Source organism: Mercenaria mercenaria, chromosome 1 (genome assembly GCF_021730395.1).
Source record: "Mercenaria mercenaria strain notata chromosome 1, MADL_Memer_1, whole genome shotgun sequence".
Classification (NCBI taxonomy): domain Eukaryota; kingdom Metazoa; phylum Mollusca; class Bivalvia; order Venerida; family Veneridae; genus Mercenaria; species Mercenaria mercenaria.
Window position 1 is genome coordinate 20,674,053 of NC_069361.1, and position 22,886 is coordinate 20,696,938.

Genomic DNA, 22,886 nt, shown 5'->3' on the forward strand with positions numbered 1-22,886 from the left:
GGTCACTCCCACATGAGTCAATTTTGTTTGTATAATATTCAGCACGAGTTTGTTTTAGCATCTTATTCACATCAGCACACTGTGTTCGGTAAGTTTAGTGATGTTATACTCTACTAAACCGATTTAATGTGAGCAAGTTACTTGAGAGAAAAAATAATGAACAAAAAAAATACAATAACACAAGAGAGGAAAAAAACATACCAAAGAATACATTTATGTAATGGAGTTACTATATTGTTTCTTGAAGCTGTCTCTGCATTCCGGCCGTACCAAAAATCCCTGTGTTCTATTTATCGTTTCGAAACTATTCATAACCATCTTTACATTGTCCAAAATAAAAGGCGGCGTCGAATAATAAGCTTGTGTATGATATGTGATATTACGACGATGCCTTAATTAAGCTGAAACCATGGTCATGGGGTCTGTATCAGAAGATTATATATGAGCCGTGCCATGAGAGAACCAACATAATGGGTGTGCGACCAGCATGGATCCAGACCAGCCTGCGCATCCGCGCAGTCTGGTCAGGATCCATGCTGTTCGCTTACAGTTTCTCCAATTCCAATAGGCTTTGAAAGCGAACAGCATGGATCCTGACCAGACTGCGCGGATGCGCAGGCTGGTCTGGATCCATGCTGGTCGCAAAGCCACTATGTTGGTTTTCCCATGGCACGGCTCATATATACTTGACAATGAAACAGGCACAGTTACTACTATAATGAATAAATATAAAAAAAGCCTGAAATTTGGTCCGGCGTTTATCATTGCCGAAATCAGTCGGTAGGAAAAGATATAACATTTTTATAAACTAACATTTTATTGCCATCAGCAGATTGATATTTATATGAAATATATTTCAGTTTGATATGAATGTCCTCAAACGGTTACTTTCGCTAGTGGACCATAAAGATACCTATTTAACATTTTACCTACTTAAAATTAAGCAAATAGGTGGTTATTTGATCTTTAAAAAATTTAATATAGTGCGGTCAGTGACCCGTTTATATGTGACGATGTTATTTGAATTAAGTACAACAGACCTATAATATAATGCAACCTAAACAGAACCTGATCATTTGATAAATAATCTACGTTCTGATTTAAAGATGGATATTTCGAGGGATGGTTATATACTCACTAGCGTAGTAATTCTTACTGTATTATATAGGTGTCATGCATCTCCGGGTAAGTGGGCATTTTCCCTTTTTTATATTTTTAATTAAGATATTTATGAAATATAAACATGTTGAAACTTAAGCAAATTGAATTTATTTAAATCAAATGAATTAAATTATTTATGTCAAGCTGCTAGTGGTTGAAATACGTAGATTCATTTCAAAAAATTGCAAAAATGCATTATACTAACTAAATAATATATGGTTGATTTTAGCATATAGATATATTTTCGCGCAATAAAGAAAAGCGCTCCAATAACGCGATGTTCAACACTCGCTTAAAGGCCGCAAAGTCCGTAAAAAGTAATTGAAATTATTTAATAATTATGTCTCCCCCAGGAGACATATTGTTTTTGCCCTGTCCGTCCGTCCGTCCGTCCGTCCGTCGGTACGTCACACTTCATTTCCGAGCAATAACTGGAGAACCATTTGACCTAGAACCTTCAAACTTTATAGAGTTGTAGGGCTGCTAGAGTAGACGACCCCTATTGATTTTGGGGTCACTCCGTCAAAGGTCAAGGTCAAAGGGGCCTGAACATTGAAAACCATTTCCGATCAATAACTAGAGAACCACTTGACCCAGAATGGTGAAACTTCATACGATGATTGGTCATGAAGAGTAGATGACCCCTATTGATTTTGAGGTCACTCCGTCAAAGGTCAAGGTCACAGGGGTCTGAACATGAAAAACCATTTTCGAAAAATAACTAGAGAACCACTTGACCAAGAATGTTGAAACTTCATAGGATGATTGTACATGCAAAGTAGATGACTCCTATCAATTTTGGGGTCACTCCATCAAAGGTCAAGGTCACAGGGGCCTGAACATTGAAAACCATTTTCGGTCAGTAACTTGAGAACCACTTGACCCAGAATGATGAAACTTCATAGGATGATTGGTCATGCAGAGTAGATGACCTCTAACGATTTTGGGATTACTCTGTTAAAGGTCAAGGCCACAGGGGCCTGAACATGGAAAACCATTTCCAATCAATAACTTGAGAACCTCTCGACCCAGAATGTTGAAACTTCATAGGATGATTGTTCATGCAGAGTAAATGACCCCTATTGTTTTTGGGGTCAGTCCGTTAAAGGTCAAGGTCACAGGGGCCTGAACATTGATAACCAGTTCCGATCAATAACTTGAGAACCACTTGACCCAGAATGTTGAAACTTCATAGGATGATTGAACATGCAGAGTAGATGACCCCTATTGATTTTGGGGTCAGTCAATTAAAGGTCAAGGTCACAGTGGTCTGTTCATGTAAAATAATTTTTTGGAAATAACTTGAGAACCACTTGACCTACAATGTTGAAACTTCATAGGATGATTGGACATGCAGAGTAGATGACCCCTATTTATTTTGAGGTCACTTGATCAAAGGTCAAGGTCACAGGAGCCTGAACAGTGACTTGAGAACCACTAGGCCAAGAGTGTTGAAATTTAGCGGGATGACTGGACATGCCAAGTAGATGATCCCTATTGCAGCCAACCATCAGTGTCTCTTTGACTTTCGCTCCTGACCCCTATTGACTTCTTGCCTATAGGACTTTGCATTGGGGGAGACATGCGCTTTTTTACAAAAGCATTTTCTAGTTCAATTTGATTAAACTTTATGCAAAGACTAATTTTCAGGAAATAATTAAGTTTTATTTAAAATTCATATAGTTAAATATTCGTAAACAAAACCAAAATAAATAGATAAATAAATAAAGATAACAAAATAAAATCATATAAAAGTACAGTACGTCGTTTTCAACGGAAATTCGAATTATGTAAAACGATAAGCTCAAAACTTCTAAAACAAGTTTTGTCTGTAAACTTACTCGTGCAATGATTTGTAAAGAGCGTCTACAGTTATTTTGAACTGTCAAAATTACAAGAAATAGTTCTATCCCTTCTTAAATTGAAAACATAGTGGACAATGGAACAGGTCATGTTTTTCGTTTCCCTTGTATTGAAAAGTTCTCACGTATAACAGGGAAGGTACTTGTGGTCTAGGCCCTTGAGAAATTATTCCGCAGGCGCAAAACCTTTTCGTATTATTTCGATATGTTGAAACATGGTTCCGCTAGATATCATTTCTGAAATAAATGAATAAGTAAGATAAAAACGGTTCTTTCTTATAGAAATCATCTTGCAAATGTTCCAAGTAATTCTATATAACTTGGAGGGAGGGTCCGCCTAAACTGCGTTTACTGACAACCTTGAGTTCAGGGTAGGAGAAAGGTTGTCTTGTTACCACGGTAAATTTAAATCAAAAACAAAAACAAAACAAAAACGCCTAAATACATAAAGTATAAAACTAATGAAGGAGAAATCTTAAGCGATGATAATTACATTTAAACGTAAGCTATCAACATCCTGATCAGACACTTAAAACATAACATTACTGGTACCCGGTACAGGGAAACACGGGGGAAGGGATAGGGATGGTCATAAATACTTTTACTGTGATATAGGACTGATTGGGTAACTGTACCGTTTGTTGGACATTTGGCGCATGTTTTGCTGAATGTTCGGTAAGCGGTGTGGATCCTGGGGCACATTGATTGTTGCCTGTTCTTGTCGTGGATGTTTTTGTGCTGGTCTAATCGTGGTATAGCTCACTTGTTACTAATTGTGGACATGTACATTTGTCGAGCGATAGTGGTAAAACATTGACTGTTTTGTGCAAAGTCATTCCTTAATACATTTGCCGACAGTAGCATTTCTGTTGCACTAATATTTTGAGGAGTTATGGGTTTACAAGTGGTGGTTTCTGTATGTTATACAGGGTGAGCCATGTCTGGCAAACTCCTACACAGGCGCTGTGGCAAATAATTGTGTGCTAATATATTTGAGTCCGGTCTAGGAACTTTGTAAATCTTGTGTGTTGGAGTGTGTCCGACTGGTCTCATTTTGCAATTTTTATGAACTGGTACTACATGTGTATGAAAGCATTACTTGTTTAAAGAGTAAACCAAATTTTACTATGTAAAAATATTATAAGTTAAATTCTTATATGGTAACCTAAATACAAATGTATACTTTTTTATGACAGTGCAGATTATCATTGCTAACCAGTCTCCTCATGATCTGATCATGGAGGGTAATAGCTCTTTTAAAATATGAGCCGTGCCATGAGAAAACCAACATAGTGGGTTTGCGACCAGCATGGATCCAGACCAGCCTGCGCATCCGCGCAGTCTGGTCAGGATCCATGCTGTTCGCTAACAGTTTCTCCAATTCCAATAGGCTTTAAAAGCGAACAGCATGGAGCCTGACCAGACTGCGCGGATGCGCAGGCTGGTCTGGATCCATGCTGGTCGCAAACCCACTATGTTGGTTTTCTCGTGGCACGGCTCAATTATGTCTTATTACGCGCGCTAGTGCCACGATTTACAGTTTTCAGTATTTTAATACTTATTGCAGTTTAAAAAAGGTTAACAATGGTAAGCTGATTTTTAAGATGATGTTGTGTAAAACAGTGTAAAAAAATTGTAACTTCTGTCTATATAATGTCATAAATTGATAGCATCATGAGAATACCAGCTTTGTGACGCTTAACACTTGCATGGATCCTGATAGAATTGTATGTCTGTGTGGTTTGATCAGGATAGACTACTGTTTGCCATTCTTACCTCAGTCAGTATCATTGACTTGGTCTGTCATTTGAGTGAGCGACACGATTATGGCTTTTCTCATTGATAGGCTAATTGTTATAATTATGGTCTCTTATAATTCTATATCAAGAATGGCCAATACTATGTATTATTATTTATTTTTATTATTATACCACACTTATATAGCACTCTTTTCATACAAAATATGTACGTTCAAAAGTGCTTTACAAAAACATAAAGAACACATACATACATATACATACATGTAAATATATTGGTAAAAGATTAAAAGGAATAGGAATTAAAACAAGATCATCCATAAATTATGTTCAACGTTAAATTACATTACGAGAGTATGGTGGCTGATTTTTGCAATTTCATGTTGTCGTGTCGGCGGGGCAAAAACACGACAACACGAAGCACGAAAACACGACAAATACCTAATTTGTCGAGTTGTCGTGTCGACGGGGAGAAAACACGAAAACACGACAAATTTTATGCGAAAACTCGACGTTTAAAGGGCGCCGACACGACAGATATATCTGTCGAGTTTTCGTGTTGGCGGGTATAAATTTGTCGTGTCGGCGCCCTTTATTTGTCGTGTTTTCGCCCCGCCGATACGACAACACAAAAACTCGACAAATTAGGTATTTGTCGTGTTGTCGTGTTTTCGCCCCACCGACACGAAAACACGACAAATACATTATTGTCGAGTTTTCGTGTTGTCGTGTTTTCGCCCCGCCGACACGAAAACTTGACAAATTAGGTATCTGTCGAGTTTTCGTGTTGTCGTGTTTTCACCCCGCCGACATGACAACACGAAAACACGGCAAATTCTTTGTAGACATCTCTTATAAAATGTAGAGTTATTCTGAAGCCAGTGGTAAAGGGTTTTAGAAGTATTTTTCTTTTTATTCGAACGAACCGCCAATTCGAAATTTATTTATATTCCTTAAAGCTGCATTAGGAGATTTGAGATTATAAAACAGTACAATAATATGTCAGATGTCAGTTATCGTTTTAAGCATACGAAGTGTATGTATTACTGACCCGGTTCCAGAAATATTTCATTGGGGTGCGGGGAGCGGCAATAGTTAAAGAATGAAAACGGCATCGGCGAGCCGAGTTGTGTAGGTGGGTCAGGGCGTGTCTACTTTTAAATGTTTGAAATACATATATAAAATGTTGGCTTCTGCTGCAAATTTTGAAATACCCAACCCCCGTACCTCAAAATTTGGATTCAAAAATGCAGCAGAGGCCACCATTTTATACATATATTTCAAACATTTAAAGGCAGATACGCCCTGACCCACCTAACTTGAGGGTTTAACCCTTTCCGTACCTAACCCCACTCGACTCGCCGATTCCGCCTTCATTCTCTAACTGTTGCCGCTCCCCGCACCCAATGAAATATTTCTGGAACCATGTCAATTATACATACAATTCATATTATTTTATCAAGGACATGTAAGTATATTATTTCTTACTGCAAACTGCATTCAGACAACCCGACTGTTCCTGGATTCCACACCAGTACCAGACTATTCAATTCCTCACATTGGTAATCATTAACTGGCCGAAGCCATAGACGGACAGCAGGTAAGAATTAGCGAAGATGATAGCGGATTGCCAACGCATGAGCCATTACTTGGTAAAATTCATTTAATAAACTTTCTGGATTTATAATAGTAGCTCATGAATAGACTTCCCGCAAACGCATCGCTACCGCCAACTTCTTAGTAGGCACTGGATGCTTTACTAAAAACCAACTATAAGACATTATAAAATGGAATAAGGCCGCGACTTTATTTTAACGTGAATACTATAAATCATGGCATATGGCAAGAATGGAAATTATCATCATGTCATAATATCCTATAATCATATCAAAATATTATGAAATTATCAAGTTTCACATAAAAACAGAGAACAAAAATTGATGCTAACAATTTGCCCAAACGACACTGTAAAGGTACAAATTAATAGCAAAAATTTAAATTCCAAAAGAAGCGGAACTTTCTCCGACAATTTAACTAAGTATGAAATCATTTGAAAACTTAATATATTACTTAAGTTTCGGAGAAAATACAACAGTAGTTCCGTACAAGTATATACAATATACTACACAACGCACATGAACGCCAAGTCAAGAACCCATCAAAATTCATTTATTCATTTACTTTTATTATTATATATTTTTTTTTTTTTTTTTTTTTTTTTTTTTTTTTACTAAAACGTATAACTATTCAAAGATGAATCCGAATTGTTAAAACAAAAACAAAAATGTTGATTTTGTAATCGGCTACTTTTAAACAAATTAATTGTTCAAGACAAAAGGAAAACAGTACGTTTTTGCACTGTAAATAGAGTTATATCCTAAGCACAAACCTGCACTAACCAAATAGACGGGAACTCTTCAAGGGGGTCCACTTTTGTGGGACCCAGGTTGTTAGAGGAACAGCAAAGACATGTTTGTTTGATTTTTTTTATACTTTGCAACTCTCGACGTTGGACGTTGGGGACGGCCGATGAGAAGCTTACTTTACCTTGAAGTATATAAGTGCAGGCCTGTGAAAAGGGAGCCGTAAGAGACGGCACTAGCCGACATTTTTTATAGTCAAGGCTACCTCTAACAGTTAAAGGGATTTCCTTTTATTTATTTTACCCCTTAAACCAATATAAAGCATGTACTTGTGCCCCCACAACAGAAGTACATAGCTGTACACATTATGAAGTCATGACCGCAGGCATTATTTCTGCCAAACACACGCTTATAATCAACTTACGTTATTTGTATTACATATTTTAAAAGCTGCCATTACCAACGAGCGGCAGAATTTGTCAGTTACATATGGCCGCATAAATTCCCAACCAAGCGTTCACGTGGCATGCATGACATAAAATCAATTGAAAGCCATGATACTTTAAAGCCGCGACGTACAATGTATAAGTCAGCTGACTGTCATGTGACTTAGTCACTCATTAGGCAATATTCATTACACACATTGCTCAAGAAAATGTCTTCATAACAATACACAATATAAATAAAACAATACTGAATTCACATCAAACTATTCGGCACCTTAGTGCAGTTCATTTAGAAAGGAATTACACACACGCACACTCATAATTTACATTGACTGTCTTTTAACGACAACGGCTGTTTCCACGGAACATTCCGTCTTGGCCCTGTCACCTGAATGTCATATTATGATCTGTGAGCCATATCATCTCTTTAATAGGGTGATGAAATATCTGAAATATGCAAGCAAACGCAGCAAACGTACCCATACGCAAAATATATAACAAAGTGGTGGGTGGGCGGGTTAAGAATTATTTGAAGAGACATGATGTTGTTCACACGCTGTCAAAGAATGAAATGACAGATTTTTTTGTACGAGACAAATCAAGGGGAGTAATTATTGACGAAAGCTTAATATCGTTATATCGTTATCATCACGACTTTCACGTAGAATAGTGGGTCCATGAAAAATAACAAAATTTATTAAGCAAGATTGCAACATAAATGGATTTACTCTACATTTTATAAGAGATGTCTGAAAAGAATTTGTCGTGTTGTCGTGTCTGCGGGCCGAAAACACGACAACACGAAAACTCGACAAATAATGTATTTGTTGTGTTTTCGTGTCGTTGTCGTGTTTTCGTGTCGGCGGGGCGAAAACACGAAACACAACAAATACCTAATTTGTCGAGTTTTCATGTTGTCGTGTTTTCGCCCCGCCGACACGAAAACACGACAAATAAAGGGCGCTGACACGACAAATTTATACCCGCCAGCACGAAAACTCGACAGATAAATAATTTGTCGTGTTTTTGTGTTTTCGCCCCGCCGACACGACAACAAGAAAACACGAAGACTCGACAAATTAGGTTTTTGTCGAGTTTTCGTGTTGTCGTGTTTTCGCCCCGCCGACACGAAAACACGAAATGGCAGAAATCAGCCACCATACGAGAGCAGTCCCCTTCTCAACACAATGGTTTGTTTTGGGTTTAACGCCATTTTCAACAGTATTTCAGATTCTGTTATTTATATAACATGTGTGAAAGAGATGCGTTTTCAAAGATTTTTTAAATGCGGACAGTGAGCTTGAATCTCTGATGCTTGCTGGGAGGGCATTCCAAAGCTTTAGAACTATTTGTAGTATTTGTACTATATGTTTTTAAAATATATATTCATGTATTTGTAATGTATTGGATGAGACTAAAATAAACGAATAAAACTAATAAAACTTGGAAGATTATTCTCAAGCACAGAACCAAACGAAGCAAATTAAATGTAGACTTGGTTTAACTGAATCTGTCCACGAGAGGTAAGGAATTGCGGAGTATCACCCCCTCGCACCGGCTTGGCGATACTCATATATTATTCAGATACATTGAATGGACAGCATGATCTAAAAGGATCGAAAGTATAGCAAAAACCGAATCAAAGTGCGGAGAGATTTTAACGGCCGCCAGTGGGGGCTTGAACGCTAATGTTGTGGTAATATGAAAACGTATTACCCAGATACATGTATACCTATCGCACAACATCAGTTATTATGGCAGATAACTTCAATGCAGTTGCTGACCATTCTGCATCTATTAAATAAATAAAAAAAAACAGATTGCAGTAATATAATTATTTTATTCATAATCGGTTTAAAATACCGTATTCACCAGGCACTTAGCAATGTGGTGCAACTGGAGCGAATGAATTTAATCGTTTCTTTTTTGTCTTCCAGATATAGTTACATGTGACGATGATAAACTTACCGACGGGAAGGGTGTGTTTATCAGCGCAGTACAGACATATTATGAATGCGAGTATCTAAAGAATAAGACGTATCCTGGGGCTGAATACCTTGGAATTTATGCCGACAAAGAGGAATACTGCAAGCGTCTAACGACTGACTGCTGCGAAACGTGTGCATCAATTTTAAGGTGAGAGGATTGAACTTAGTACGAATGGAATTTTACTGTCAAAATTAGGTTTTCTATTTGTTTACACCTGTTAAAAGGAAGCGTATGTGAAAAATATGATAAATCATGTGAAGACATCAGTTTACAAATATAAAAATTTACATACTATTTTGAAATAAAGGATTAACTTGTCCAAATGGCCAACAGAAGCGAGACTGAATTAAATGTAACGGATATTACCACGAGCTAAAATGTTCAAAATTTGTTTGCTCGTTTCGGTCTTAAACGAGTATCTATGTCCTTCAACTCGATTCTAAAGGAAACCAAATAATGATGCGGATTCTATTTATGCAAGAATTTCTACACTATATTTAGTTTTGTTAATCCTAAACACGTTAACATAAACTTGATTTTCGGAACAGCGGAATTAAGATACTGTAGCCTATATTGGATATCATTGGGCCAGTCTTAGAAATAGAATTCTCGTAAGTATGTTGATAAGACGGGCCCACTGTAATTTGTTACAAAATTATGCAGTATTCACCATATAAGTCTTTACGAAAGAAGAGCTATGAAAAATTTTACTTTATGAATACCTTTCTTTCGAGAGTTAATTACCCTTAAGAATTTTAATGATTTGTTTTCAAGAATTCAACAACACGAAAACGAGTGCCAAGACGTTAGTATATGGCTAGGTGATGGGCAATACGAATGTTCGCATTTGCTTAATGGTTCAGAGGATGCAGGTTTAGGGATTTACTCAAACCGGGAATGGATCTGCAAGATGACAACAACACAATGTTGTGAGAGCTGCAAGGTAGTAAACAGTAAGGTAAATTGATTAGACTATACCTACTATTGTTTTATCCACCTAATCCGTAGAACTTTATTTTGCAAGATCCAGACATAAACTATTTATATATCATTCTAAAGGTCTCCGAACGTAAGATATTTTTAGAATATCTTTGGGAATGTCAATTTTATGGTAAAAGGTGAATGTTTTCACACCGTAAAACTCGAACAAAATTGCAATTTCGATTTTTTTTTTTTTTTTTTTTTTTTTTTTTTTTTTTTGAAATTTTACAACACTTTTGCAAGAAAATGTTGCTTTTATGCTAAGATTTTGGTATTCAAAATGTCCGAAATTTAGAATGGAACGACAGCAAATAATTATCTGCATAGTAATCATGCCAAAGTACAATATCAACTGGTATTATATTGATGCGTTATAGCCTATGCCATCCGTTATGAGCATTTAATATTCCGGAGTTATGTTCGTGTGTCTATTTTATCCTGTATGTAGCTGAAAACTGAACCATAAAAAATAAAGGGCCAACAACAAAGGAAACATAGTGAATTGTTTGATAGTCGCAGTGGGCTTTTTTTGTCATTTGAAAGAATGTCTCATAGATATGAAAGTATGATAATTAGGAAATGACCAAATGTTCTGTATTTCAGTTCAAAGGAACCACGTCACCTGCCATGTTTACACCAGAAGGTACACCAGATACAACTGACACAACAACAACAACAACAAGGACAACAACAACATCTGCCAATGTCGTCACAGAAATAACGCACCCCGAAGAACTGCAAGGTTTGTGTTTCGGAGAGACAGTTTAATGAATTAATGAATCTCTCCTTCAAGAACTTTTAAAAGGTCCGCCTTAAAGTGTGTATTTAATGTTCTTTTATCATGATATTGAGATATAGTATAAAATGGTCTTGACGTATGCACACACAGTTCAAGCCTCAATGTTTTGCTGGAAGATTGGTGTATTAGTACAAAGTTGAATTCTAACATCTTCGGTCAAAGGTTCGAGTACTGGCAGTTGTGTTTTCTCAACTTCTTTCATGATTTAAATATATGCTGAAAATACAGAATGCCCTGCCTATATATATTTTTTTTAATATTTTCACAAAACTTGATTTTAACAATATTAATTTAACCAACTAAATGCTGGTCTTCCTTTAGATGACTGTAAAAATAACTGTATCTGGTTGGTTGATGGACTGCATGGAAGATGTGAGTGGTTACTGGATCCGAAGCGGTCAGAATACAATGTCAGAGTATATATCTGTACCCAAGGTTTTGCTGAGGGATGCAAACGAACATGCGGAGCTATTCTAAGGGTAACTTGTCTAACACAGTATTTGTTATTCTATTTCAAACAGTGCGGCGAAGTTGTCATAATTATCAGATAATAAACCAAGTTTTCTCGGGACATCTAAAGATTTTATTTTGAAGATGCATGTAACCGCTGGAGTATTTTTTTTTATTTCCTATGATACTTTACATGTTGTCATATAAATAAAAGTGAACAGAAACGTATAACGATATAATTGTTTGTATGTATCCAGGGCGTTACGGACACGACAATAACGACTGTCGAAAAGGCTGCTGTAACAGAGGCTGGTATGTAACTTTATCAAAATCGCACATGCTTTGGCTGAATGTGGTTTTAGAAATCAAATGAAAATTTTAAAGTTCGTAAATTAATATTGATATGAAAAGCAGTCTACCCTATGTAACGATAAGAACTTAGTCACAGGCGGCCTGTAAGCTAAGTCGGTAGATCTCGCCCTGTCTGCGAGGGGTTGCGGGTTCGAGCCCCGGACTGATTGTACATTATTTTGCCCTGTAACATTTGGCGCCAAACCTGGTGCCATGACTGTATATACTCTGAGATCACGTTCGCTATGTTCTCTTTCCCATAAATAACTATAGAGGACGGATTTCACTGATAGCGATGGAGTATATCCGGCACAAACTTGTCACAGTTGGTAGTATATATGACAAGCAGCCGGTTAGCTCAGTCGATAGAGCACTCACCCAGTATGCGATGGGTCATGGGTTCGAGCCCTGAAGTGACTGCTAATTTTGACAAAACTCGTGCCGTGACACATGTAGCACGATATGACCGTAGTAATCAATCCACATGCTAGGTAAATGAGAAGAAATTCTATTCCTGTCGATTATTTTCGAAATTCTATATCAAATGATCCCAGTTTTTTATAGAGGGAATTAACAGAGGTAAAGAAAACATTTAACTTTCAATAATAATGTACCATGCATTATCATAAAAACTCACGGTACAATGAACAAATTGCCCACCAGTGTTTCTCTAAAGTAATACAATTATTTCATTTTGTTTCACAAAACATTTTGAAACGTAGTGTGACATTTTTAAAGTATCGGGTATTTCAAACGTATATCCAACACATATATACCCAGTTTTATTAAAAAAGCGACTGAAATCATCACCAGATCTGTTATAATATAATCATGATAATACACCAACAAAGTTTTACTTTCTTTACAAAAAGTCAATTTTTGGACAAATAGGTTAAATCTTATTAAATATGCAAGATATTATTTTACTATTTCATAAGGTTTATGAGCTCATCAAATTTCCATGCAAAAAGATATTCTGCTTTGGTAATGAGCTTTTTCTTCAAGTTTATAGTAAAGAATTATACATTTTTCGTAATATTTTAGGAAAGAACAGTAAAAACTATTAACTAGAAAGATTGTAGACACGATTTCCAGGTTTATTTGACATCATGGCACTTAAAAATACATTTAAAGATAAACAGATAAAAATCAGGTCACAACTGTTATAACATAAAGATATCATGAATATGCACAAAATGTTTGCGATAGTGTACCCTTTTATTTCACTCAACCCGGAATTCATCGGTCACGTGAGCTTCAACCCGGAACGCCCCGCGGCGTACGCTGGCCACTTTAGCTGCAAGCGAAAAGTAGCACATTTCTAATTTGTTATGATTTTCTTCTGTGTTCTGCACCGAATAAGTGAGCAAAATTTTTCATATGATCTGTTTCTGTCTAACTAGTATTAACCGCTTTCTAAATATTCATGATTTGCCGTTTAGCCTGTTTCGCAAGAGCGGTGCATATCGGCTTACGTCGGATAGACACGGGCAGTGCTATTGCCTAACCGATTGCCAGCGGCGAAACGGCGTACGTCGCATAGTGCAACTAACTGGCAGAATGTCTTTAAAAGAGATCGTTATGTATTGGCGACTTCATTGAAAACTGTCGTAACGTTTCGTCTAAATTAGCCTTAGATAGTCAACTGACGATAGATAACATTATTGTATAATGAAATAACACAACAGTAGACATTAAACATTGCCATAGTTTTTTGACATTAATTTAGAGCTTCTTTCTTCAAGCAAGAAATAAATATTCTGTTGAGTAAACACATCTCACTTGGGTTTGTCTGAAACATTCTCATAATCGGTGTTGGAATTCGGGATTTTTTTGTTAATTTTAATGTCAGTAAAGCTATTTTCAACATTTAGAATGCTTTAATCAGAAATACTTAAAACTTTAAATTATTAATAATAACTACGTTTAAAATTTTAACAAATAGTTATGTTATACCTGAATGGTATAGTTAATGCTTATTAAATTTTCTTTTTCTGCCTTATTGTACTGGACTTTCAATTGAAACAATCTTCGCCGTTAAGCTTTTGTTACACAGACAGTTAATGATTTCTTCAGACTGCACAGATTCTCACATTATGGTTGACAAAAGGGCATACGACTGCAGTGAACTGGGCAATGCAAATTCAGACCTGTATAATTTGAGAAGCTCCTTGTGCGAATCAGAAGATACGGTTTGCTGTTTGACGTGTAGACAATTACATAACGTAAGTACATGTATATTTGAAAATAAATATTATTCTATAACTATTGGAGTAAAATACTGTAGGTGTGAAGGAACCATTTCAGTGAGGTGTTTATAATTAATATCTTATGCTAGTATACCATAATCTGATATAGAATTGCTGCTATGACAGTAAAATAAAGTTAAAGATCAGTGTTTTAATAGTTAGTCTCAGATGCAGTATATGAATATTTTAAACAAACAATTTGAATATAAATGAGCCGCACCATGAGAAAACCAACATAGTGCATTTGCGACCAGCATGGATCCAGGATCCATGCTGCTCGCTTTCAAAACCTATTGCAGTTGGAGAAACCGTTAGCGAACAGCATGGATCCTGACCGCGCAGGCTGGTCTGGATCTATGCTGGTCGCAAATGCACTATGTTGGTTTTCTCATGGCGCGGCTCATTTTATGTAGCTAAATGGTTCATTTCAGGAGAAGCAGTCAAGTGATGTAAAATACAACGAAGAAAACGCAGCCAAAGAGAAAGATAACGTTGTTGTAGCTGCAAACATACTGGAAGTGAGTGTACAATTCCAAGACCCGAACACGGAAACGATACAACATACAAATGACTCGCCTGTGATGATGATGCACGTTATGTACACTGTTTGTGGTTTTACTGTTGCAACGATTTGGAATTATTAGCGAAAAAACCTTTATAGGGGTGTAAAACATTGTAACTGGAAACCAAACTTAGTAACTCTTCATTTCATTAATTTTATGCTTGGTTATAAAATTCCCTAATTACTTGAAAATTGTTTAAATGCTGTGTGTCAATGTCAATACTATTTCTGCTAAGTGCAAATAGTGACTAGAAAATAACGTAAAGGACATTCGGCTTACTCATCTCTGCTGCTTGCAGTACATATAGTACCTTTTATAATGTCATTATGACGGCAAGACAGGTGAGATGCAGTGTACAGTTCCCATAGTGCTATTAATACTTTCAGTACAGATAGGTTAAATGTTCGTATTTTTATTAATGTCAGAGGAAATGAGACACTATCATCAGAGTACGTACATATACATTTGCTCGTGGAATTAAAGACATAGGACAACATACCTTTTATGCATGAAAATCACTGTTAAAAAATATAGTTATGACTGACAATATATTTTCTTTTTGTTTTTGTTTGGTTTGGTGTCACATCGACACAATTTATGTGATCTGGCAACTTTTCCAGCTGTTTATGTTTTGAGTGAAATAAATTCGAACTTGTAGGAACAATATTTAATTACAAAAAAAAAATGTTGTGACATTGATATAATCTTAGTTAAAATGAACATTTCGTCTTAGCCACTAAAATACCAGTGTCAGTTTGCAACTGTAATAAAAATGAAATTTTACGAATATCTTATACATGTTTAACATTTCGGTTCATGTGTATGCTTATTCCTTGGTTCGTTGTCCCGATATAAATTTGCTGTCTTTTTTAAAGTTAATGTTGGACAAGATAATATTTTTTTATTCAAAATAAATACAAAAAGTGTAAGTATAGTTGAGTGTTCAATTTATAGACTCGTCTGACGATTAGGGAATTCAGCATGGTTTACTTTGCCTTATTTAAGTAAGAAGCGCTATTTACTGAATAGCATTACCTAAATAACGGACCGTTTCATTATTATTGAAAGTACAACAACATAGATGGCCTCAAAACCGAATTAAATAGTTTGATGTGCTAGTTTGTAATGTGACAACATTATCGCATAACCTATCGACCTCCACTTCCAATCACATAAATCTAATTTACATAAAGCGGATGTACAATGACAAGCTTGTCTAATGTCAAATACCTTGTAACAATACGATCTGGTTAGATATGAAACCGGAGAAAGATATATTCAACCTTGTACAAAGTAACATTTCAATGGGTTATGCATATTATAACATGTGTTAAATAAGGCTATAAAGATATACAGCATATTATTTACAAGCTGATAGCTATAGTTCATCACAATTTTGACATCTTGCAATATTGTATCTTTTGATTTTTAAAAGTACATTGCGACAAACATTAAGTACTGTTACAGTAATAGCTTTTGTAAGAAAATTTGATTGCAAAATAAGATCGACATATTCCGTACTGAAAATTATGTACCTGTCATTCTATTCCACCACATAAAAAGTACACAAATTTATAATTCACACGATTGAATATAATTATATTTTAGTAATACTGGAAACATCTACTGAGCGAAAGACGTAAATTAAAATAAATACAGATTGTTGTATTCGTAAATTTTATATTCGTGAATTTCGCACTCGCATCCATTACTTCTCAGACTTTTCGGTAGAAATTAATTATGTCGTCAGAAGACGCAGGGACTTTGTTACTCTGCATTTGTCTGTTGTTTGAATCCTTTGCTCACAAGAAACCGTAACGCGATAATACGACGGTGAAAAGTCAGAAGCACGATGGTGAAGAGTTGGTGAAAAGTCGAAGCTAGGATGGTGAAAAGTCGAGACGTTTAAAAGTCAACACAACGAAACCACGATGGTGAAATAAAAGTTTTGACTTTTCACCATCGTAGATTTGTTTTCTTGATTTATCATTATCGAAGTTTCGTGTTTTCACCATCGTGGTTTCGAGCTTGAAATATGCGGCGATATCTCAAACGCGCCAACGTATAAATACGTTTATAAATACAGGACCGTGCACAACATAGTACTTGTACTTTGGTTCGTGATAGTCTGAGTTACTTCCGTTTGTTTCTAAGCTCAGATATGTATTTGACATTAGTATAGAAATTACTATATGTTAAATTGAAGTTACTTAAAGGAATAGTCTGATTTTTTCAAGTATTGTCCTACACTGATTAAACTTGTCCCATGATATAATTTTAAAGAAAAAAAGATGTTTCATAAGGTGTAGAGCCGCTCACATGGCCCGTCTGAACCCAAAGTGTTTGTGAACAACTGCGAAATTTTGTAGATGAACACTAATTGAACTGATAAATGAAATATATAATAGATCAAACTAGAATGGAATTGAAATATGCAGGATGTAACTTCTTGACATTTCCTTACGTGTGTAAGACTTTCAAAGGCAAACAAACGCAATTTACACCACCTAGCATTTGAGCAATGATCATTTGAAAATTATTTCTATAAGGCTTTATTTGTCATGGTGCAAAGGTTTTAACTACAGTATTACAGAAACCAGGTGAGACAAAATGTTTGGTTAGCCTGGAACCCGAACCGTGACCGGAATACGATTCGATGCTCTTCCTAATGAGCTATCAGGTTTGCTTACACTTTTGATTATCATGTCCAGCACTGTGACATTACCATGCGTACTTTAAATTGTTTATAAGGTTTACAAGATTTATGAAATAAGAGCGGACGCTGTTTTCTCACATATCAGACAGAAAAATCTCTATTTTTAGAAATGCTGGAAAATCTTTTACAGATAAAAAAATGGGCAGACAGAGGGCTCGAACACTCAACCCTGAGTTTACTGGCAAAACGCTTTGTCCGCACAGCTATATCTGCACATTACCTGGCGGCTTTTCAATAGTTATATCGTTGTTTGGGTTCGGACACCGAAAATTAATTTACGGAAACATACGGAATATTCATGAGTGCCAGGTCAATACTTACGAAAAATATAAATGAATATACATAACAAATAATGAAACGCAACATTCAATTGACCATTCAATCCATCCGTGTGTCTTTTGGCAGTCGAATAGCCGATGTGTATGCACGAATTCATGACCAGTTGGTAATTATTTACTCGATCATTCATTTAGTCAGCCTGAAAGATTTGTTCCTTCAGTATGTCCGTTTATCTGTCTGTCTTACTAGATATTATGTCGGTCAGTATCTATACGTAATTGATATACAAATGTTATGAATTTTGTCAATGATTACTCTATCTTATTGATATTTCCACAAAAGAAGTGTGATACCCCCTCCCCACATCCGCCACCCAACCCTTGCCTGAGCATTGCGGAGAGGCGAGAGTGGTACCGCCAAAAGAAAAAGAAAACGGCCACTTGAACAGAAACGTGAACGCTAGATGCAGAACTGTGAATAGTATCGGATGTGAAGTTTCAAGGTTTTCCGCACAAATATAAAATATAAAAAGCTGATTTGACATTTTGATGCTTTACATGTATTTTGAATAGATATAAAGAAATCATCAAACTTAGATACCGAACTATGTTTTTTTCCTGCTGATAATACGCGGTCTTTAATAAAGACAATGAACAAAATTTAATCGATAACGCCGTTATTTATTAATTTATTATGATAGTGCACACAATGTCTATAGACCTATGTAAGTTTGTCCAAAGCACTGAGATAATTAAACTTTTTTTTAACAGTTTATTTCATTTTGAGCACGAAACATTTTTCATTTGTAGTGTTGCACATGATGTGAATAAAAAAGGGTGTTATTTAAACGGTACTTAAGCTGGTTCAGAACTGGTTATAGGGCCTAAATAATTTCTTTATGAAATAATAACTTCCCAGTCGTTGTTTAACGTAAGATAACACGTCTTTTGATTTCTTATGCATACGAATATATGAGCCGCGCCACGAGAAAAACAAACATAGAGCGGTTGCAACCAGCATGAATCCAGACCAGCCTGCGCATCAGGATCCATTCTGTTCGCTAACAGTTTCTCTAATTCCAATAGGCTTTGAAAGCGAAGAGTATGGATCCCGACCAGACTGAGCGGAGGTGCAGGCTGGTCTGGATTCATGCTGGTCGCAAACGCACTATGCTGGTTTTCTCATGGCACAGTTCATACTAAGTGATATATTGTTTCGCATAAGAAAGAAAAAATCAGGTTATCCTATGATAAATCACACTTGCGAATTTGTTATTTCGATTCTAACAAGACATACTAGTATTAACAGTGTTAGAAAAAAATGGTAACTACGTTTTACGACTGTGCTACGCACCTGGATCGGATGACGTCACTGCACGCACAGGATTATCGCAAAATAACCGTTGTCTGATTTTCTTCTATTTGTAGGGTTATTTGTTGGTCGTGTTAGAATTAAATTTTTGGTGTTTTTTAAACAAAAATCAGAGTACAAAACAAAACTGAATTTTGCATGAAAAATGTTTTAAATCCACAGGACCTATTATATTCTTAAATGCATAAAAAAAAATCTAAAATTAACTGCTTTACGGTTTAATGAAAATATTTTTTTTCAAATATTTTCGTGCGACAGCACTGCCTCTTTGTCGGTTATAATCATCCTGATCACTGTTGATGCTAGGTTTGTTAACGTCCGGAAGTTGATATTTATGTTTGCGATCAACACGGTACAACATGATAAAATTAATTGCAGTTCAAAATGCATATATATTTAATTTGAAGAAACGGGCGGAAATAATTAATGATAAAAACATATATAACAAAACAAAAAGATAAATAACAATAACAATGTGTTCAAAGCAATAACTGTAAATTACGATACCATTAAAGAATATGCAGATTTATCTCAACGCATGTTTAGCTATTTATTTTCTCAATTAGTAATTTGTACGTCAAACTGACGTCAAAATAACGTTACGCATTTGTGCAAAATAGCGTGCGACGTACGACGTATGGGTTATCCCACACTCCTGTGACGGACTTCTTCATGCACTGAATATACATACTATTTATGTAAAAAAATTAAAGTTCAGGTACCTTTATCTTTTCTCTCCGTTCCTTATAGTGTATTTCTCGATTCAAAATTCATAAGTTTATGATAAGAGCGTACCGTTACGCTACAAACGATAAAACTAAAGCAGAACTTTGTTATTGTGCGTCACTGAAATGTCATGACGTCACTTCTGCTTACGGACGTCAATTTCCCGCGTTTTAAATAGTTTCATATTTTCATGCTTTTTTTATTGTTTCTGTTGTGGTAAGTGAGAAATAGAATCCATCATTGGTGTTCGGTGAAGATCGGAAATCCCAACCCTCGGGCGCACCGCTCAAGTCTTAAACTCGGCACAGCCTCGTTTAAGACTTGAGCCGGGTGCGCCCTCGAGTTGGGATTTTCTGATCTTAACCGAAGACCAATGACAGATTCTCTATATCCAGTAGAAACGCTGTCTGACTACCGGAAGCAAGGGGTCGTGCGTTTGAGCACCCGCTCCTCCAACTACAAATTAGTAAAGTATATCACTTTGTCTAAGATGGGTTTCAAGGATCAGAAGACAGGTTCACACACTGAATTCTGTGTCTAGGGCTCCAGTTCTAACAAAATTATTTCCTTCCTTTCATTTTCAATGGAGAATTGTTCCAAACTATGGCATAAGATCGTGAATATTTCTAAAACCAATCAAGGCATTATATTGAAACTGCGCATAAACCACATCATTGACTGTTAATGAAGTTATCTTGTGTTTTTTTTTTTCCAAACCTAAACTTGACAATTTCTTGAATTTAATTCATACATTGACTTGGAAATCAGCTCAAACATTTCGGATTATAACGTACATCAAGTATAATAGCTCTGCAACTAATTTTGTCAAAATCATTGCCCGTTTTAAGAAATGTGACAACACTGGAAGTTTCATTGAATATCTCTGAAACAAGTTGACATTAAAGCAGGTCCCGTAACTATGACTGTTAATTTTACACAATTGCCTTCCTTTTCTGACCATATTATTAACTTGTAGGACAAGACAATTTCTTTTAATCCGCAAAAGGGACTTTAACTTCAAGTAACGATAAATTGCAATTCAAGTACAGAGAGCACAACTTTATTTTAGATTTATTACAGTTCTTCCCATTATAAACGTACTTTTAAAATTTATATTTTAAACGAGAACTTTGATTGCACTATAGGACATTTAGTGTAACTTGATACAACTTTAGATAGCAGTGAGGAGTTGCGCAGTGCCCAAGAACCACTACCTTTTCAATTGTCTTTTGATATCTTCAGTATTTGTACATAATTGTATGTGTTCATTTGTTGTACATCATTGTATGTGGCAGTCAAACTGAATAAACTCTTTCAGACAAAACTTTAGTGCAAGTTATTACACACATTTACCGCAATTCGTCTGTTATAATCCGCTCCATTTCCACTAGGTCGATTTGTTTTTGTTTACGTATTCATTATGGTTGTTTGCATCATGTGAATATATACACCTTTGTTAGGTTTTGTTTTTAGTAAGATGCATTCTTTGAATGTGGCAGCTTCCTCTGTGTCTTTGTCCTTTTTCAAGATATATTATCATTGGTTTGATCAGATAGATCAGCAAGCAAACAAGGGCTGTCGCTATCAAGGACTGATAAAAATCCCTATCCAAGTCCGTCTTCATATTTACCTACCAGTAATACCTGATTTTGACGACCAGTCCATCCGTTTACTGTGCGTTTTATTTTTCCTTTGCGGAAAGCAGGACAACAGAAGAAACACCATTTAGTAATGCTTAATATTACATGATCCACGTTTATTTGTACTTGCCGCTGGTTATGTATAAGCCTTGGGGGCATCTTCATGCTTTTGGGATATTGCAGAATACAGAGGATATTCAAATTCAAGAACATTCCATTGGATTGGTATTGAGCATGATCACGTGATCTCGAGTTTACGTCAAATCCGATAGATTTAGTTAAAGCAGCTAGGTCTCGAACTCACGATATCCAGTGCCTCAACGCTTAAAGTTCGAGTCGCGCCTACCTTTTCAAGCGGTTAATGACGCGCCACAAAATAACTGTATTCTTTTGTATTTCAATGATGGTAATAATACATGCTTTGCATGAAGAAACTGAGAAATGACAAGTGTCTAGCTACAAATTGACAGTGACATATATATGGCCAAGACAATGTGTTTAATGTCTAAATATATTGTTAAATTAATGTTGTAGTATGCACAGTACTTGGTGTATTAAGGCGAGTATAGACCACATTTTGTTCCTACAGTGTAAGATAGTTATTGTTCTATGTTTATAAGAGAATGACTGAATAAATTTGCAGATGAAGTTGTAAAAACACATTAATTCCGGAAGGGCCTAAATTGTCCACCTGTCATCTTATAGAATAGCTGTATTATACCAGTATTATCAGAATGATTTGCACTAGGTCGTGGAGGGTCTTTAAAGTTTATCGTTAAAAATAGACTTTTGGTCCATTTAATATGGCAGCTATTGTGTTTCTCCCAACGGATTAGCAGCATTTTGTTACATCGATACCAGATAAAAAGAACTTCACGATGAAACTTACAAGCTGAAATAATCAAAGACATTCGATTTCAAAATTTATTAAAAAATAAAAATAAGTTAGCGTAACATACATATAACAATGGTCAGTATAACTATGTCGTACAACGCTATAACACACATCACGAACCAAAGCAACATACTGTACTTTCACACGTCATCTCTGATTCCTGATTGTAAGAAACATTTATACATGCGAAGAATGTTTTAATGGAGACACAATTTCGAATCTGGAAGCAAATATACTACTACAAAATTAATGGCACTGTTCTCACTGTCGCAAACATACAAATGAGCC

General features: G+C 35.9%; 1 protein-coding gene across 1 annotated transcript; it reads left to right on the plus strand.

Moving 5' to 3' along the window:
• The first annotated feature begins 1,026 nt into the window (after positions 1–1,026).
• Positions 1,027–18,071, plus strand: LOC123545748 (uncharacterized). The gene is made up of 8 exons (XM_045332056.2): positions 1,027–1,185; positions 9,527–9,725; positions 10,353–10,536; positions 11,163–11,301; positions 11,680–11,837; positions 12,066–12,120; positions 14,236–14,384; positions 14,840–18,071. The coding sequence occupies exons 1-8, from the start codon at positions 1,107–1,109 to the stop codon at positions 15,050–15,052; spliced, it is 1,176 nt and encodes a 391-aa protein (XP_045187991.2). The 5' UTR covers positions 1,027–1,106; the 3' UTR covers positions 15,053–18,071.
• Positions 18,072–22,886: the final 4,815 nt, after the last annotated feature.